The sequence below is a fragment of the Taudactylus pleione genome, unplaced genomic scaffold (assembly GCF_031769625.1).
Source record: "Taudactylus pleione unplaced genomic scaffold, aTauple2 ptg000075l, whole genome shotgun sequence".
Lineage (NCBI taxonomy): Eukaryota > Metazoa > Chordata > Amphibia > Anura > Myobatrachidae > Taudactylus > Taudactylus pleione.
Window position 1 is genome coordinate 591,503 of NW_028284477.1, and position 13,359 is coordinate 604,861.

The 13,359-nt window shown below is 41.8% G+C and overlaps 1 protein-coding gene across 2 annotated transcripts in view; it reads right to left on the reverse strand.

The window, feature by feature from the left end:
* Positions 1-13,359, reverse strand: part of RASSF3 (Ras association domain family member 3) — a 195,052-nt gene that overhangs the window by 79,792 nt on the left and 101,901 nt on the right. For both annotated transcript variants that reach the window (XM_088467782.1, XM_088467783.1), the window contains exon 2: positions 10,886-11,010. In XM_088467782.1, coding sequence (XP_088323908.1) covers positions 10,886-11,010 — 125 coding nt within the window. The remainder of the gene's footprint in view (positions 1-10,885; positions 11,011-13,359) is intronic.

A 13,359-nucleotide genomic window follows, 5' to 3' on the forward strand; every position in this document is an offset into this window, starting at 1 on the left:
GGAACTTTCTAAAAGTAATGTATTAAGAATATCAATGTAAGGATCATCTGTAGAATCCAATACAATAGGTTGTAGGCTATCTGATGTTTTCATTTGGTTAATCTTTTTTACAGTAAAAAAATCTTTTTCTACATAAGCATTTTACATAACGGTTTAATTCTGTAAAAGTTCAAATAGATTTGGTCTATTTGAGGGCGCAAATTTTAGCCCTTTCATCAATAATTTTATTTGAGAGTCCGTAAGGATTTTAGATGATAAATTGTAAATGCCTTTTGGCCTTATTGTATTTTTGCATTTTTTCTTATTTGTCTCATCACACAGCCCATTACCATCTCCATCAGGGAGATCCCGGTAATAAACAAACCAGCACGAAGTCTCCACTGGTGGTCACGCCATTCCATTGTGACCGCAGGCACCTGCTCACAAGCGAGTGTCCAGCCAAGCCGGCCGGCGGCTCCGTCAGCAGAGATACATTACCTGACACAGAGCGGAGCATTACCATCGAGAGTTCCCACGATGAAAGGGGAAAAGTTTTCTGTCCAGTGACAGACACACGAAGGTATATTTCGCAGCCACCGGGATCCATACAGCTATACACATGGAATACTAGCCTTTTTGATCTGCAGATCACAGGCTGTCATACCAGCCAGAAAATCGGGTGAGCTCATTTCATGTTGCCTAATACAGCAACATTATATTAAACTGTTGCACTAGCCACAAGATACAGCGTATCTTTATTCAAGGGACACATTTTTTCCTTTTTACTTTTTTACAGTTCTAACCAGGACAATTGATTACACCCATCAAATCTCTTTTTTTGATATTAACTATATGTTTTGTATAAGTATGTATGTATTTTAATTATAATAAGAACATATATATATGTTCCATTTAGGCTTTGAATATTTTTATATTTGTGTATGAGATTGTCCAATTAAAATTATTTTACACTTCATACTTAAGTATGGTTTATAATATACACACCAAGTGTGATTGAATGAGTGCAGCCAATTTGTTCCTATTAAATCATAAAGTGTGTGCTCACTATGCGCATTCCCGTTGCGGTATCCATCACATCTTCAGGCCATCCCTACTTGCAGCTCAATCTGACAATCTTGGTAACGATTTCCCGCAAATCGTCGAGTGTGTATGGACTATCGGACAGCCAGGCGATATGTTGGCATTATATAGTAAATGATCGAACCACCAAACGATGCAAGATATATCATTTGGAAGATCGCACAGTGTGTATGCACTCTGTTGTTTGTGAGGGAGTTCAAGGGAAATCTGGACAACTATCGCATTGTTTGCTAATCGTCTAATGTGTGCCCAGATGTAGGCATATATTCTAAATGAGATATGCGATTTACTTAGCATTTGTGGTTTGCATGAACTTTGTTTTGGGATTTGTCTCCCACTTACATTGAATAATTGTTTGGAAATAGCTTCACCATGCTTTGGTGATTGAGACATCACCAACAATGTCACATGATTTCTTTGGATCTGAGACGATTACATCTGAGAAATTTCTAACAGACTACTGATCAGAGCTTTAACTAGACTTTTTGGTGCCCTGTGTCAGAGAGAGCATTGCCCCCCCCCCCATTTTTTAAATAGGGACATAAGATAGTGCACCTGAAAAAGAACCATGGCCTCATGGGGAGTGGCCAGTGAAGAGATGGGGGTACTCCTGGGGCAGCCAGAATATGTTGGGGATAAAAGAAGAGGAAGCTACAAGTGAGAATGGTAATAAACAGGAAAATTGACAGGCCCAAACAGCGCCCCCTGCCCTGCGGTGCTCTGTGCCATGGCACTGGTCGCACTACCCTAGTTACGGCCCTGCTGCTGATACCCACTCTCTATGTGGACAAGTAACAGAATCAACGTCTGCCATTCATTATTTTAAAAGCTTTTAATCTTTCTATTGATGGATTCAGATTTTTTGAATCCTGACTTCTTGCTACAGCATTCTACTATGAATATTATTAAAAGCTAAGTTTTAGTTTAATTTTGGTAGGGTGAGTGTCCCAAATCAGAGAGTACTTTTCTTTTTTCTTTGTACCTAACACTTGAAGGCAGATATTTTGTGCCTGAACAAGGTAGAAGCAAGCTCTAAGCTTGTCTTGCAAGAACTAAATTGCCTGCTGGTTGCATCTGTATTTAACCTGCGTCCACGCATCTTTGTAAAGGTGCAAGCTTGCAAACTTACATGCAAGGTTAAAATAATCCCCTATATACATATATAATGCTGACACAATTATCAAAATGTTTGAAGACCTACAGATATGTTTTCTATGGATATAAACCAGTTTTAAGAGCCAAGGAAAGTTTGGAATAGAACCCATCTTCGTTATCTTCCTCTATCAGTTTACTCAGGACATCATGGCTAATCTGAAAGCCAATGAACTGGACACGGACAAGATAATTGCTGGAAGTCTGCTGGAAACAGAGGCCAAGCCCAATAAGCCTATTGTTGCCAACCTTTTGTGACCACAGAAAATTACAACTAAAAGGACAATAATGTTTCATGGTGTGCTGTGACAACTGTATCTGCCAAGTGATGAGCTATTGCTACAAATTCATTATCTCTCAGTTTCTTTTCCATCTATGAGAAATTCAGGAACTCCAGTTTATAATAAAATTGGTGGGAGAGAGGAAAACCAAGAAAGCAGAAAATGTGGAAAATTTTATAAATTAGTTTTTTTTTTTTTTCATAATAGTTTTTATTAAAAATTTAGTACAAAAAAAAAAAGAAGATACAGAAAGGAAAAAGGGGAAGCCAGACAAATTAGTTTTTAGTCCTAAAACAATGTCCAGATAAACCCAAATCCTGATCTTTGGGGGGGGGGGGAAAGAAAGAAAGAGAAAGAGAAAGAGAAAGAAAAAGAAAGAAAGAGAGCTCAGCTGTGCTTTATCTGTGAAACTGGGATATTATTTGGTGTAATTACAAAAGACATTTGCCGCTGTATAATATATTATTTTATATTGTATTAATATAATATATTATATTATACTATTATACTGTACAGTATTATACCAGTGTGAAATTTGAACATCAACAGTATTCACTATAGGCCTGCTGTAGAGTTGTATGCCTGTGTATTTACATGACGTAAAAATGCACCTTGCTACAAAATTGTTGCACTGCATATGCACATAACTTGCGTCTATATATAGATCAGAGGTTCCCAAACGCCGTCCTCAGGGCTCCCCCAACAGTTCAGGTTTTAGAGCTATCCATGGTTGAGCATGGTTGAACTGTTGGGGAGCCTTGATGACCGCGTTTGGGAACCTCTGCACTAAATGATATTTTGTCCGATCCGGTGGATCGTCAGCGACACCTCCCATCGGACCTGCATGCAGGTCAAAAGGGCGATATAGTCAGCCGAGGGCCATGCTGCCAAATGCATGGCCCCTGACATCGTTCCGTCAAGTGTGTATGCACTTGCTGAACCCGGCACCCCCGCCGGGTCCCGCTGATGTGTACCGAGCTTTAGATGTACCTTGCACTACAGTCCATTGCACTATGAGAAGCTATCAAGTGCGATCAGCTGCAAGCTAGCCACAATCTTATTCTTTTTTGTTACATTCATGCTAAAATATGTACATGATAGTGTTTATGATGATGACTGTCGCATCTTTGCCCCAGATGCATCTATATCCAAGGCTTAAGGCTGCACGTCTTAACATGCATGCAATTCAGAAAACAGATGTGTGCGGCTAAGTCTTAGTCTAAGTTCGTATACAAGGACGGAAATAACATGAGATGTGCAAATTTTAAATAACCACTGTTCAGAGAAGTTAAAGTATTAATCACAAATTTCCAAAATGAGGGTCTATATAATAATCTACTAAGGGGGAATTCAATTAGAGGCGAAAGTTATACATTTTCACGGGTGTTAACTTATTGCACTTATCGCCCGATAATTTCACTTATCGCCTGTGATCGAAAGTTAACTTATCAACCATTTTCTAATTGGATTGCATGGTAAGTGTTTCACCCATTATTGCTGGTTTTACCCTTAAGTATAGGTGAAAATGGAGAAATCTACCTATATCCCAAAAAAAGACAAACTAATATTGGATAACAATATAGAAGTTTATTAGTGACCATAATACAAGTATTTGGGGTTCTTAAATAATGTCAAATGGCTGTTATAAGTATATTTCTCAAACAGTCAAAAAATGATAGAAAGCAAGTGTTTTTCTGTATAATAATGCTCTACTTAAATTAGAGGTGCATACAAATGCCTATAAGTATATATTTGTGTCATTTTAGCAACTTTTAAAAAAAATAAACAACATCACCTGTCACATTCATAGAGCACTCCCATATACCTGTCCCACATCAATGAACCCATTTCATGCACTTTGCACTTTTTCACCCCAAAAATGACAATCAATAGGCACTAAGGTGGTTGTCCCAGTGTTTCTGAAACAATTCCCAACATTTTTACCTTAAAATAGGGACTTTCCCCAACTTTTCACCTGCTCAGGAGGTGGTGGATAAAAATATTGCATTAAATCCTATGGGGCATTATCGGGTTTAAAACTTCACCTGCAATTGAATTTGACGATAACCGAAAGTGGTTCAGAAGAGGGCAGAAGGGGGAAGGTGGCCAGAGAAGTGGCACTGGTTGTTGGACAGGGAGGAGATGAGAGATTTGAACAAGGGCGTAGCCGCCACTGGTGCAGCTGCTATGGGGCCCACGGCTGAGGGGGCTGTCTTCCTTATCCATAAATGCCTAGTTATGCTCCTGGATTTGAAGTATGTTTGTTTGATGGAAGAGAAGCCGATGTAGTAGGAAGATTTAATGACAATGGGATGTAATCAGCTTATAGCAGAATTTGCTAAACTGCTGTTTGGCAGAGTTGGAGCACATTAGTACATAACAAGTGTGCGCAGAGTGCCAGGATTGGGGTCCCGCAGACTGTGTGGTGGCTGTGGCTCACAATGGGGCTCATTCTGAGTCAGACGCAACCGTGTTCATGCACAGAATCTGCATTTTTTTTCCCTACTGCGCAGGAATCTTTGTCTTGAGAATTTGCTTTGCACATTCAGCAAAATAACAGTCCAATGCTGCATGTACGTCGTCCATGTGTGTTCGCGAACAGTACCAGGGTGGCGTGAAATGGGCAGCAACTGGACTACCGAATCACATGGTAAAGCTGGCTTCCATGGGAATTTCAAGGGCATCTTCTGGGAGTGTATTAAAATGTGTTTATGTAGCGGTCATACAGTAATCGGACTCCTTTTCAGAAGGACGATTTACACCAAGCATGGGCGTGTCGCTAACATGGTAGACGGGATAGGCTTAGAGCATGTAGTCGCACTGACTTGTGACATGCAGTGAGGTAAATGGCTGAGGAGGCATTGGCTAGAATCAGAGCTAGATTTACAGATACATACAGTGCATCTGGAAAGTATTCACAGCGCTTCACTTTTTTCCACATTTTGTTATGGTACAGCCTTATTCCAAAATGGAATAAATTAATTTTTGTCCTCAAAATTCTACACACAATGCCCCATAATCACAATGTGTAAAGTTTTTTGCAAAATTAATTAATAAAAAAAATTAAGACATCACATGTACATAAAGTATTCACAGCCTTTACTCAATACTTTGTTGATGCACCTTTGACAGCAATTACAGCCTCAAGTCTTTTTGAATATGATGCCACAAGCTTGGCACACCTATCTATGGGCAGTTTTGCCCATTCCTCTTTGCAGTACCTCTCAAACTCCATCAGGTTGGATGGGAAGCGTCAGTGCACAGCCATTTTCAGATCTCTCCAGAGATGTTCAATCGGATTCAAGTCTGGGCTCTGGCTGGGCCACACAAGGACATTCACAGTGTTGTCCTAAAGCCACTCCTTTGATATCTTGGTTGTGTGCTTAGGGTCGTTGTCCTGCTGAAAGATGAACCATCGCCTCAGTCTGAGATCAAGAGCGCTCTGGAGCAGGTTTTCATCCAGGATGTCTCTGTACATTGCTGCATTCATCTTTCCCTCTATCCTGACTAGTCTCCCAGTACCTGCCACTGAAAAACATTCCCACAGCATGATGCTGACACCACAATGCTTCACTGTAGGGATTGTATTGGCCTGGTGGTGAGCGGTGCCTGCTTTCCTCCAAACAATGCCTGGCATTCACGCCAAAGAGTTCGATTTTTGTCTCATCATCGTCAGAGACCTTCTGGTGCATTTTGGCAATCTCCAGGCGGGCTGCCATGTGCTTTTTACTAAGGAGTGGCTTCCATCTGGTCACTCTACCATACAGGCCTGATTGGTGGATTGCTGCAGAGATGGTTGTCCTTCTGGAAGGTTCTCTCTCCACAGAGGAATGCTGTAGCTCTGACAGAGTGACCATCGGGTTCTTGGTCACCTCCCTGACTAGGGTCCTTCTCCCCCGATCGCTCAGTTTAGACGGCCGGCCAACTCTAGGAAGAATTATGGTGATTCCGAACTTCTTCCATTTGCAGATGATGGAGGCCACTGTGCTCATTGGGACCTTCAAAGCAGCAGATATTTTTCTGCACCCTTCCCCAGATTTGTGCCTCAAGACAATCCTGTCTCGGAGGTCTACAGACAATTCCTTGGACTTCATGCTTGGTTTGTGCTCTGACGCGCACTGTCAAGTGGGACTTTATATAGACAGGTGTATGCCTTTCAAACTCATGTCCAAACAACTGAATTTATCATAGGTAGACTCCAATTAAGCTGTAGGAACATCTCAAGGATGATCAGTGGAAACAGGATGCACCTGAGCTCAATTTTGAGCTTCATGGCAAAGGCTGTGAATACTTATGTACATGTGTTTTCTTAATTGATTTTTATTAAGTTTGCAAAAACCTCAAAATTACTTTTTACATGTTGTCATTATGGGCTATTGTGTGTCAAATTTTGAGGACAAAAATTAATTTATTCCATTTTGTAATAAGGCTGTAACATAACAAAATGTGGAAAAAGTGAAACGCTGTGAATACTTTCCGGGTGCACTGTATATGAACATGAGGGTTCATGTGGGTATTATACGAAGGTGCAGAATTATATAGTGCTGGAAATTTGGTGAGCTTTGATCAGGGATGTGCAGAAAAGGTAGACAGGGGAGGCAACGCCTTACCTGCCATAAACTTTTTACTCCAGAGTTTTGACTACAAAAATGATTAGAATAATACAAGGAAGATATTTATAATATTTTCTTTAAAACGTTCTTAGAATTTGTATAGTCAAAACTCTGGAGTATACCTAAGTATGACAGGAAGGTTCTGCCTCACCTCACCACACATCACTGTCTGACACACCAAGAGGGATTGTCGCATTTGAATACTAGAGAAACTAAAAAGACACAGCCACACAAAAATTCAATTGTGTATTATTCCCAGGACTGGGAAGAAATGTGAGCAAGGAAGAGTGTAGACAGGTTGAGTAGAGGATAGGGTTGAGGTCATTAAGGTGTTGATGTGCATCCACAACTTTGGGTGTCAAGAGGTAGAGAGAGGACAAAGGAAAAAAGAGATTGTGGTCAGAGGGAGGGAAGACTAAATTGGAGAAGGTGATGATGTCATATAAGGTCGCAGAAGTTGTGGTCAAGTGAGTAATCATTGTGATGGGTGGGAGACTACATTCATTGAGAGGTTGTAGGAGGAGAAATGTAAAGGTAGCAGCAATGATAGGGGTATCACTGGGGATTTTAAAACCAACACATTTAAACAGTGGGAAGTTCAGCAGTGAGGAAGAAGGAAAATCTAGCAACAATGTACTCCAGAAATATGGATGGGGGGGACTAGGGGGGCACTAGATGCATGTGATAGAGGTGAAGAGGAAAGAACAACCAAATGGAGTGCACAATAAAGGAGAGAGAGAGAGCGAGTGCAGCTGAGATGGAGCTGTAGGGACATGCCTACTCCACTGCTATGATGGTCACTAGGGTGAGGAGTGTGGATGAAGGAGAGCCGCCATAGGAGGGTGCATCAGGGGAGGTGGTTTTAGAGGGGAATCCAGCTTTCTGACAGGTCTAGGACAGTGGTTCTCAAAATCGGTCCTCAGTACCCCACACAGGTCAGGTTTTCCAGGTCACCCAGCAGGTGCACTGGTGTAGTTATTACTCACTAACATATTTTAAAAGTTCCCAAGGTGAACTAATTATTTCACTTGTGATTCTGTGAGACCTGGAAAACATGCACTGAAGAATGAGTTTGAGAACCTGTGATCTAAGAGATAGAATGTTTGTGGGAGAGTTTCTTGCAATATATAATTGTTTTTCATTGAGTGGAGTTTTTGAAGAAAACTATGTAGTCCATGTCAATATTCAGTCCTATGATCCTAAACCATTGTTTTATAGAATGATTCAGCTTCAGGTCTAGGAGGGAATGATACTATTAATTGTATAGGAAGGTTTAGCAACACACCACCAAAATAAAACTCATAAAACATTTAAAAACACTGCAACAATTATAATTAAAAATGGACAACAACATATTTTGAGAAACGTTTTCCTGTAAAAGAAACCTCTTAATTGTATACAGCAGGAAACTTTTTACAACATATATTTCACTGCTACATTCTGTTTTTGGCTGATATGAAAATAACATTATAAGAAAATGCTTAGAAAGCACAAAATGAATCCAGTGGCTGAACAGACTGCGGATCTCACCCTCCTTTCTGTTGCATTGTAATTGTCATTACATGGATCAGCTTATAGGAAAGGAAGAGAATCTTGGCTTAATGGAAAATTATGTATAGAACCTGTAGTGCCCTTAAAGCAATTACCTGTTTATTTTTGTGGCTATTGATCCTTTTGAAGTAAGAGTTATTAATCTCTAGGATAATGCAATGCTCCTATTCTCTACTTAGATGCTAGCAAAGTCTCTTTGACCATAATACACTAACACAAAGTCATCATGTGTGGCTTATATTTATTAGCAACCTTTATTTATATAATGCCACCATATCAAGCAACACTTTCCAAATAATACTTAATAATATCCACCCTTAATACTTAATAATACCCTTCTGCTCCACGGGAGGTTTCTGTACTCCCTGAGCTCGCCACTCATGTATCAGGTCCCTGTGCAATCTTAGTAGAGCATGCCGGGGCCCTCCTGAGCAATTAGGGACTGTTATTGTCTGTGGTGGCTTTCAATGACAATCAACTGCCAGGGCAATAAAATATTAAGAAAACTTGGTGAAAAATAATTTTATCTATATAATAAGCAAGAAAGTGTGTGTGTGTGTGTGTGTGTGTGTCTGTCTGTCTGTCTTTCATGCACAGCCAGAGTTTTGTACCTAGCTCCACTAAATTTGGCATGGTGGTGTAGATTAAACAGGATTAGGTTTTAGGCTATGTTTAAAGTTAGTCAGGTTCATGGAGGTCTAGGTGGTGCCCACCAAGTAGGGTGTGAAGTTTTAGGATGTCTTCCAGTGCCTAAAACTGCACTGATCTGAAGGCACAGACTGGTATATAACAGTTGGTGGGCAGGTAGAGCTCAAATGGAAGAGCAGTGACTTGGAGGATCAACTGTCACACTGCACCTGCACGGACAGTTGCTCATTCCTCCCAGCACATTTTCATATGCCATGCTCTCCAATGATAGTCTGCAATTTAAAAAATTAAGGCTGAGTATGTATTTCAAGGTCCGTTTTTCAACCCGGGCAACGCCGGGTATCCCAGCTAGTTGGCAATAGGTGTCAGTCATAAAAAAATACACTAATGGCTTGCGTATCTGATATTTTTATCAACATTTAGTACAAATTAGGGGGAAGATGTACTAAGCCTTGGAGAGAGATAAAGTACCAACCAATCAACTCTTAGTACATAGACCCCTAGGTGCTATGGGACAGATTCAGTTAACCACAGGGTTTACCCCACAGCGAATTGTCAGCCCGAACCTATTCAATTAGGTCCCGCATCCCCCTGTATTAAGCCCCAGAGGGTGCACCTAACGTAGATTTTTTTCTCCTTGCAGCCTCTGGAGCTGCAAAGATAAATATCTATGTTAAAATGCACCCTATGGAACTTAACGCACGGGGTAAACCATAGATGCCTGCCCTTAATTTGGAATCTATGGTGTACCATGCATTACCCGCGGGTTTACAGTGCGGGAAAAATGCAGAAAATGTTAATAGATCTGTGCATTAAACCCATAGCTTTTTCCACACGGGTTCATAAATCAGCCCCTAAGTAACATCTTAACAAACTATGGGCCTGATTCAGACCCACTCGCGAGCGGCTGTCCGCTCGCAAGTGGGTCGATGTTCTGGACTGAGCATGCGCATGACGGAGGGAGCTCCGTCGTGCGCATGCGCCAGACGCGACGAGCGAAAGAAAGTCCTTCGCTCGTTGTGTCTGATCAAAGGGGGCGTGCTGTCGATGTTGATTGACAGCACGCCCCCTTTGGTAGGCGTGCCGGGGGCGTGCCTCCCTGACAGGGGCGTTCCGACGGGAACGCCTCCCATCAGAAGCCGGCCCACTGACATCACTAGTGATGTCAGTGGGAGTGATTTTGGCTCTGATAGAGCCAAAATCACTCCGGAGCTTGCGGTTGAAAACCTCAACCGCAGGCTCCGGCTCGCAGTTTCGATGGTCGCGATGGTCAAGACCATCGCGGCCATCAAACTGCACGCTCGTATAGCCTGTGGGTGGTGACCCACAGCTATACGAGCGTCCAGGAGGACGCTCCATTTTCATGGAGGCCGGCCCTCATTCAGAGCGTGCGCTCTGCTCAGAGCGTACGGCTCTGAATGAGGGCCTATATACTTTATTCTAATCAGGAACACACATTTCGTAGAAGAAATTAAGAGCCACTAAAAATTAAGAGAAAAAAACAAATGACCAATAAACAATGTATTTGTGACATAATCATAGAATAAACATAACAAATACCTTATCGTTGTTATTGGAGTGGTCCAATGTGTCATACACAGGTAAACATTCCATTAATTTCCCATTAGGTTCACAGTTCAGTTGCACCTGGCCTTGGCACTGAGAATGGCATGTGTATTTACAATCTGAAAGAAAATTATATTCCTTATGTTAAATTTGTACATGTGCTTAACACAATATTAATTGTATGAGCAATAGCTACCTTATATATTGTAATACCATTTTTATCATAAAATAATCCTTGAAGAGCACACACTAGCAAACTATACTGAAAAACATATACTGTATGATAAAATCACTGATTGACGAAGCACACAGTTGCATTAGAGTAATGCAAAATATTATTTGCTGGTGATGTGTGCTTGTATAGGTCCATAGGGTTTGCTGAAATGTATGATATTTGTTTAGGTGGAGCAACTTACCCTGGTGACACCTGTTGTGGACCCCCCTTAGCAGATAGTACGCGTAGCTTTGCAGCGCGCGGTAAAAAGGGACGTGGTCTCACCGGTAGGGCCGTGACCTTGCGGTAGGGGTGTGGCCTCACAGCCCAAACCCTCGTTTTAGTCACACCAGGGGTCCGGAGTAGCGGACTGGCCCCCGAGGACCATCCTGTGTGAAGTGCCGGCTACCTCACTGTGTCAGGAGCCGAATGCTGCACGTAATGCTACAGTGCAGCACCAGGCTCCTGTCACTGAGGAGAAGTCGGCACTTTGGTGTCACCCCTAGGCAGGTGACACCAGGGTGCGGCCTGCACCCCCTTGTGACACCACTGAGGAGTATGACGAAGAGAGGATACACAAAGTTTTGCAGAGCAGTGGAAGGATTAGATGATTAAAATAAGGCAAAGTGGTGGAGAGGGGTCATTTGTAAAGGATTGTCTTGCTATGCAGATGATCAAGCTGCCATTTCCACGCTGCTAATCACATGATTTTTGTAGTAGATCTTATTCTAATGCCAGTATGCATAGGTCCAATGCGAGGATTCATACGGCTTCAAGCAGGAACCCTCTCTGCTCACTGTTCTGTTTTTACATCTACAGCCACAACCAACATCATTACTATCAGCACTTCCACCTGCTCTATGGTAGGTACGAGATCTCCATCAAAAACAGGCTTCCCTTCACTGTACATTTAATTCAGAATAGCACAATGTATAGATACACACCCACGAGACATATCTCAAACGTGCGACCACAGCGCTGCTGCCCAGTTGCCGCCCATTTCACGCACTGCTGCCCATTTGCCGCCCATTGTCTAAGATCTGGCTGACTCAGAATCATCCAGATGCGCAAAAATGGGTACATTTATATAGATAGATATCGATTTAGCTTTATTGGCCAAGTATATATACATACATATACAAGGAATTAGTTCCAGATTAACACTCTCCTGCAAAACTCACATAAAAGCACAACAATACCAATCAACCATACCACAATCTGTACTTCTGTGCATGAGCTGTTTATTATAACTCGCTATTTGTGGCCATACAACAAAGCTGCGCCCGGCTCAGAATCCAGCCCTTTGTGCACATTTCAGCTGCGCTCTGATAGAGAAGTGTATATGTGGCCCCACTGCAGGGACCACAGTAAAGGGGAAAGACACGTTGAAGATTGTATGTTAATGAAAGACACCGTGTGTCCAGTAAGTGGAAGGGGGAGGAGTGGAGTTAAACTCAATTACATTTTTTAGTGGAATTAGCCGTGTAATATTTCTCCTTCCTTTGACTGAACTACCAGATACTTGTAAGATTTCCTTCAGCAAGATGTTTTGCTTTTACCAATGTTGCTGTGAAAGTTGCAACATATTTTAGAAATGGTATGCAAATACCCAAGTCAGTGGCAGGACTGACTTAGTATTGCCTGAAGCAGGGGTTCCCAAACTTTTTTGAATCACGGAGCCCTAGTTTATCAGGATTGTTTCCACAGCACCCCTAAGCCAAAAGTCTGTTTTTGAGAAATTCAGAAAAAAATGTAGTGAAGTAGAAAAGTGAAGTAAATTGTGCTGACCTGTCATCCTTAGGTTTACTATATAGTGGTGGACAGGTTTGCGCTTCAGTTTGTCCATATATTTACATGACATTGACCATAAAGAATTTGATTTGGTGCTGGACCACCAACCTGAGGCACCCCTGCAAGTGTCCCGAGGCACCCCAGGGTGCCGCGGCACACAGTTTGGGAACCACTGGCCTGAAGTATTGGAATTCTATATGGAAAAATAAATCCTACATTAAAGGAATTGGGGAAAAAAATACATCAAAAACTTCCTAACATGTTTTGAATGTAAGGACTGATTTTTTCCCCTTCTATATGTGTTGATGCGCCAATTGAGGATATATTTTATGTATAGGTACTTATCTGAAGATTTGTGAGGAGTCTTTTTTCCTGTCATAGGCTGCATCCTCTTGGTGTGCGCAGTCATGATCTTTATTTTTGAGGACTGGCAAAGACAATGCAGGTGGTCACCTCCAGGCAC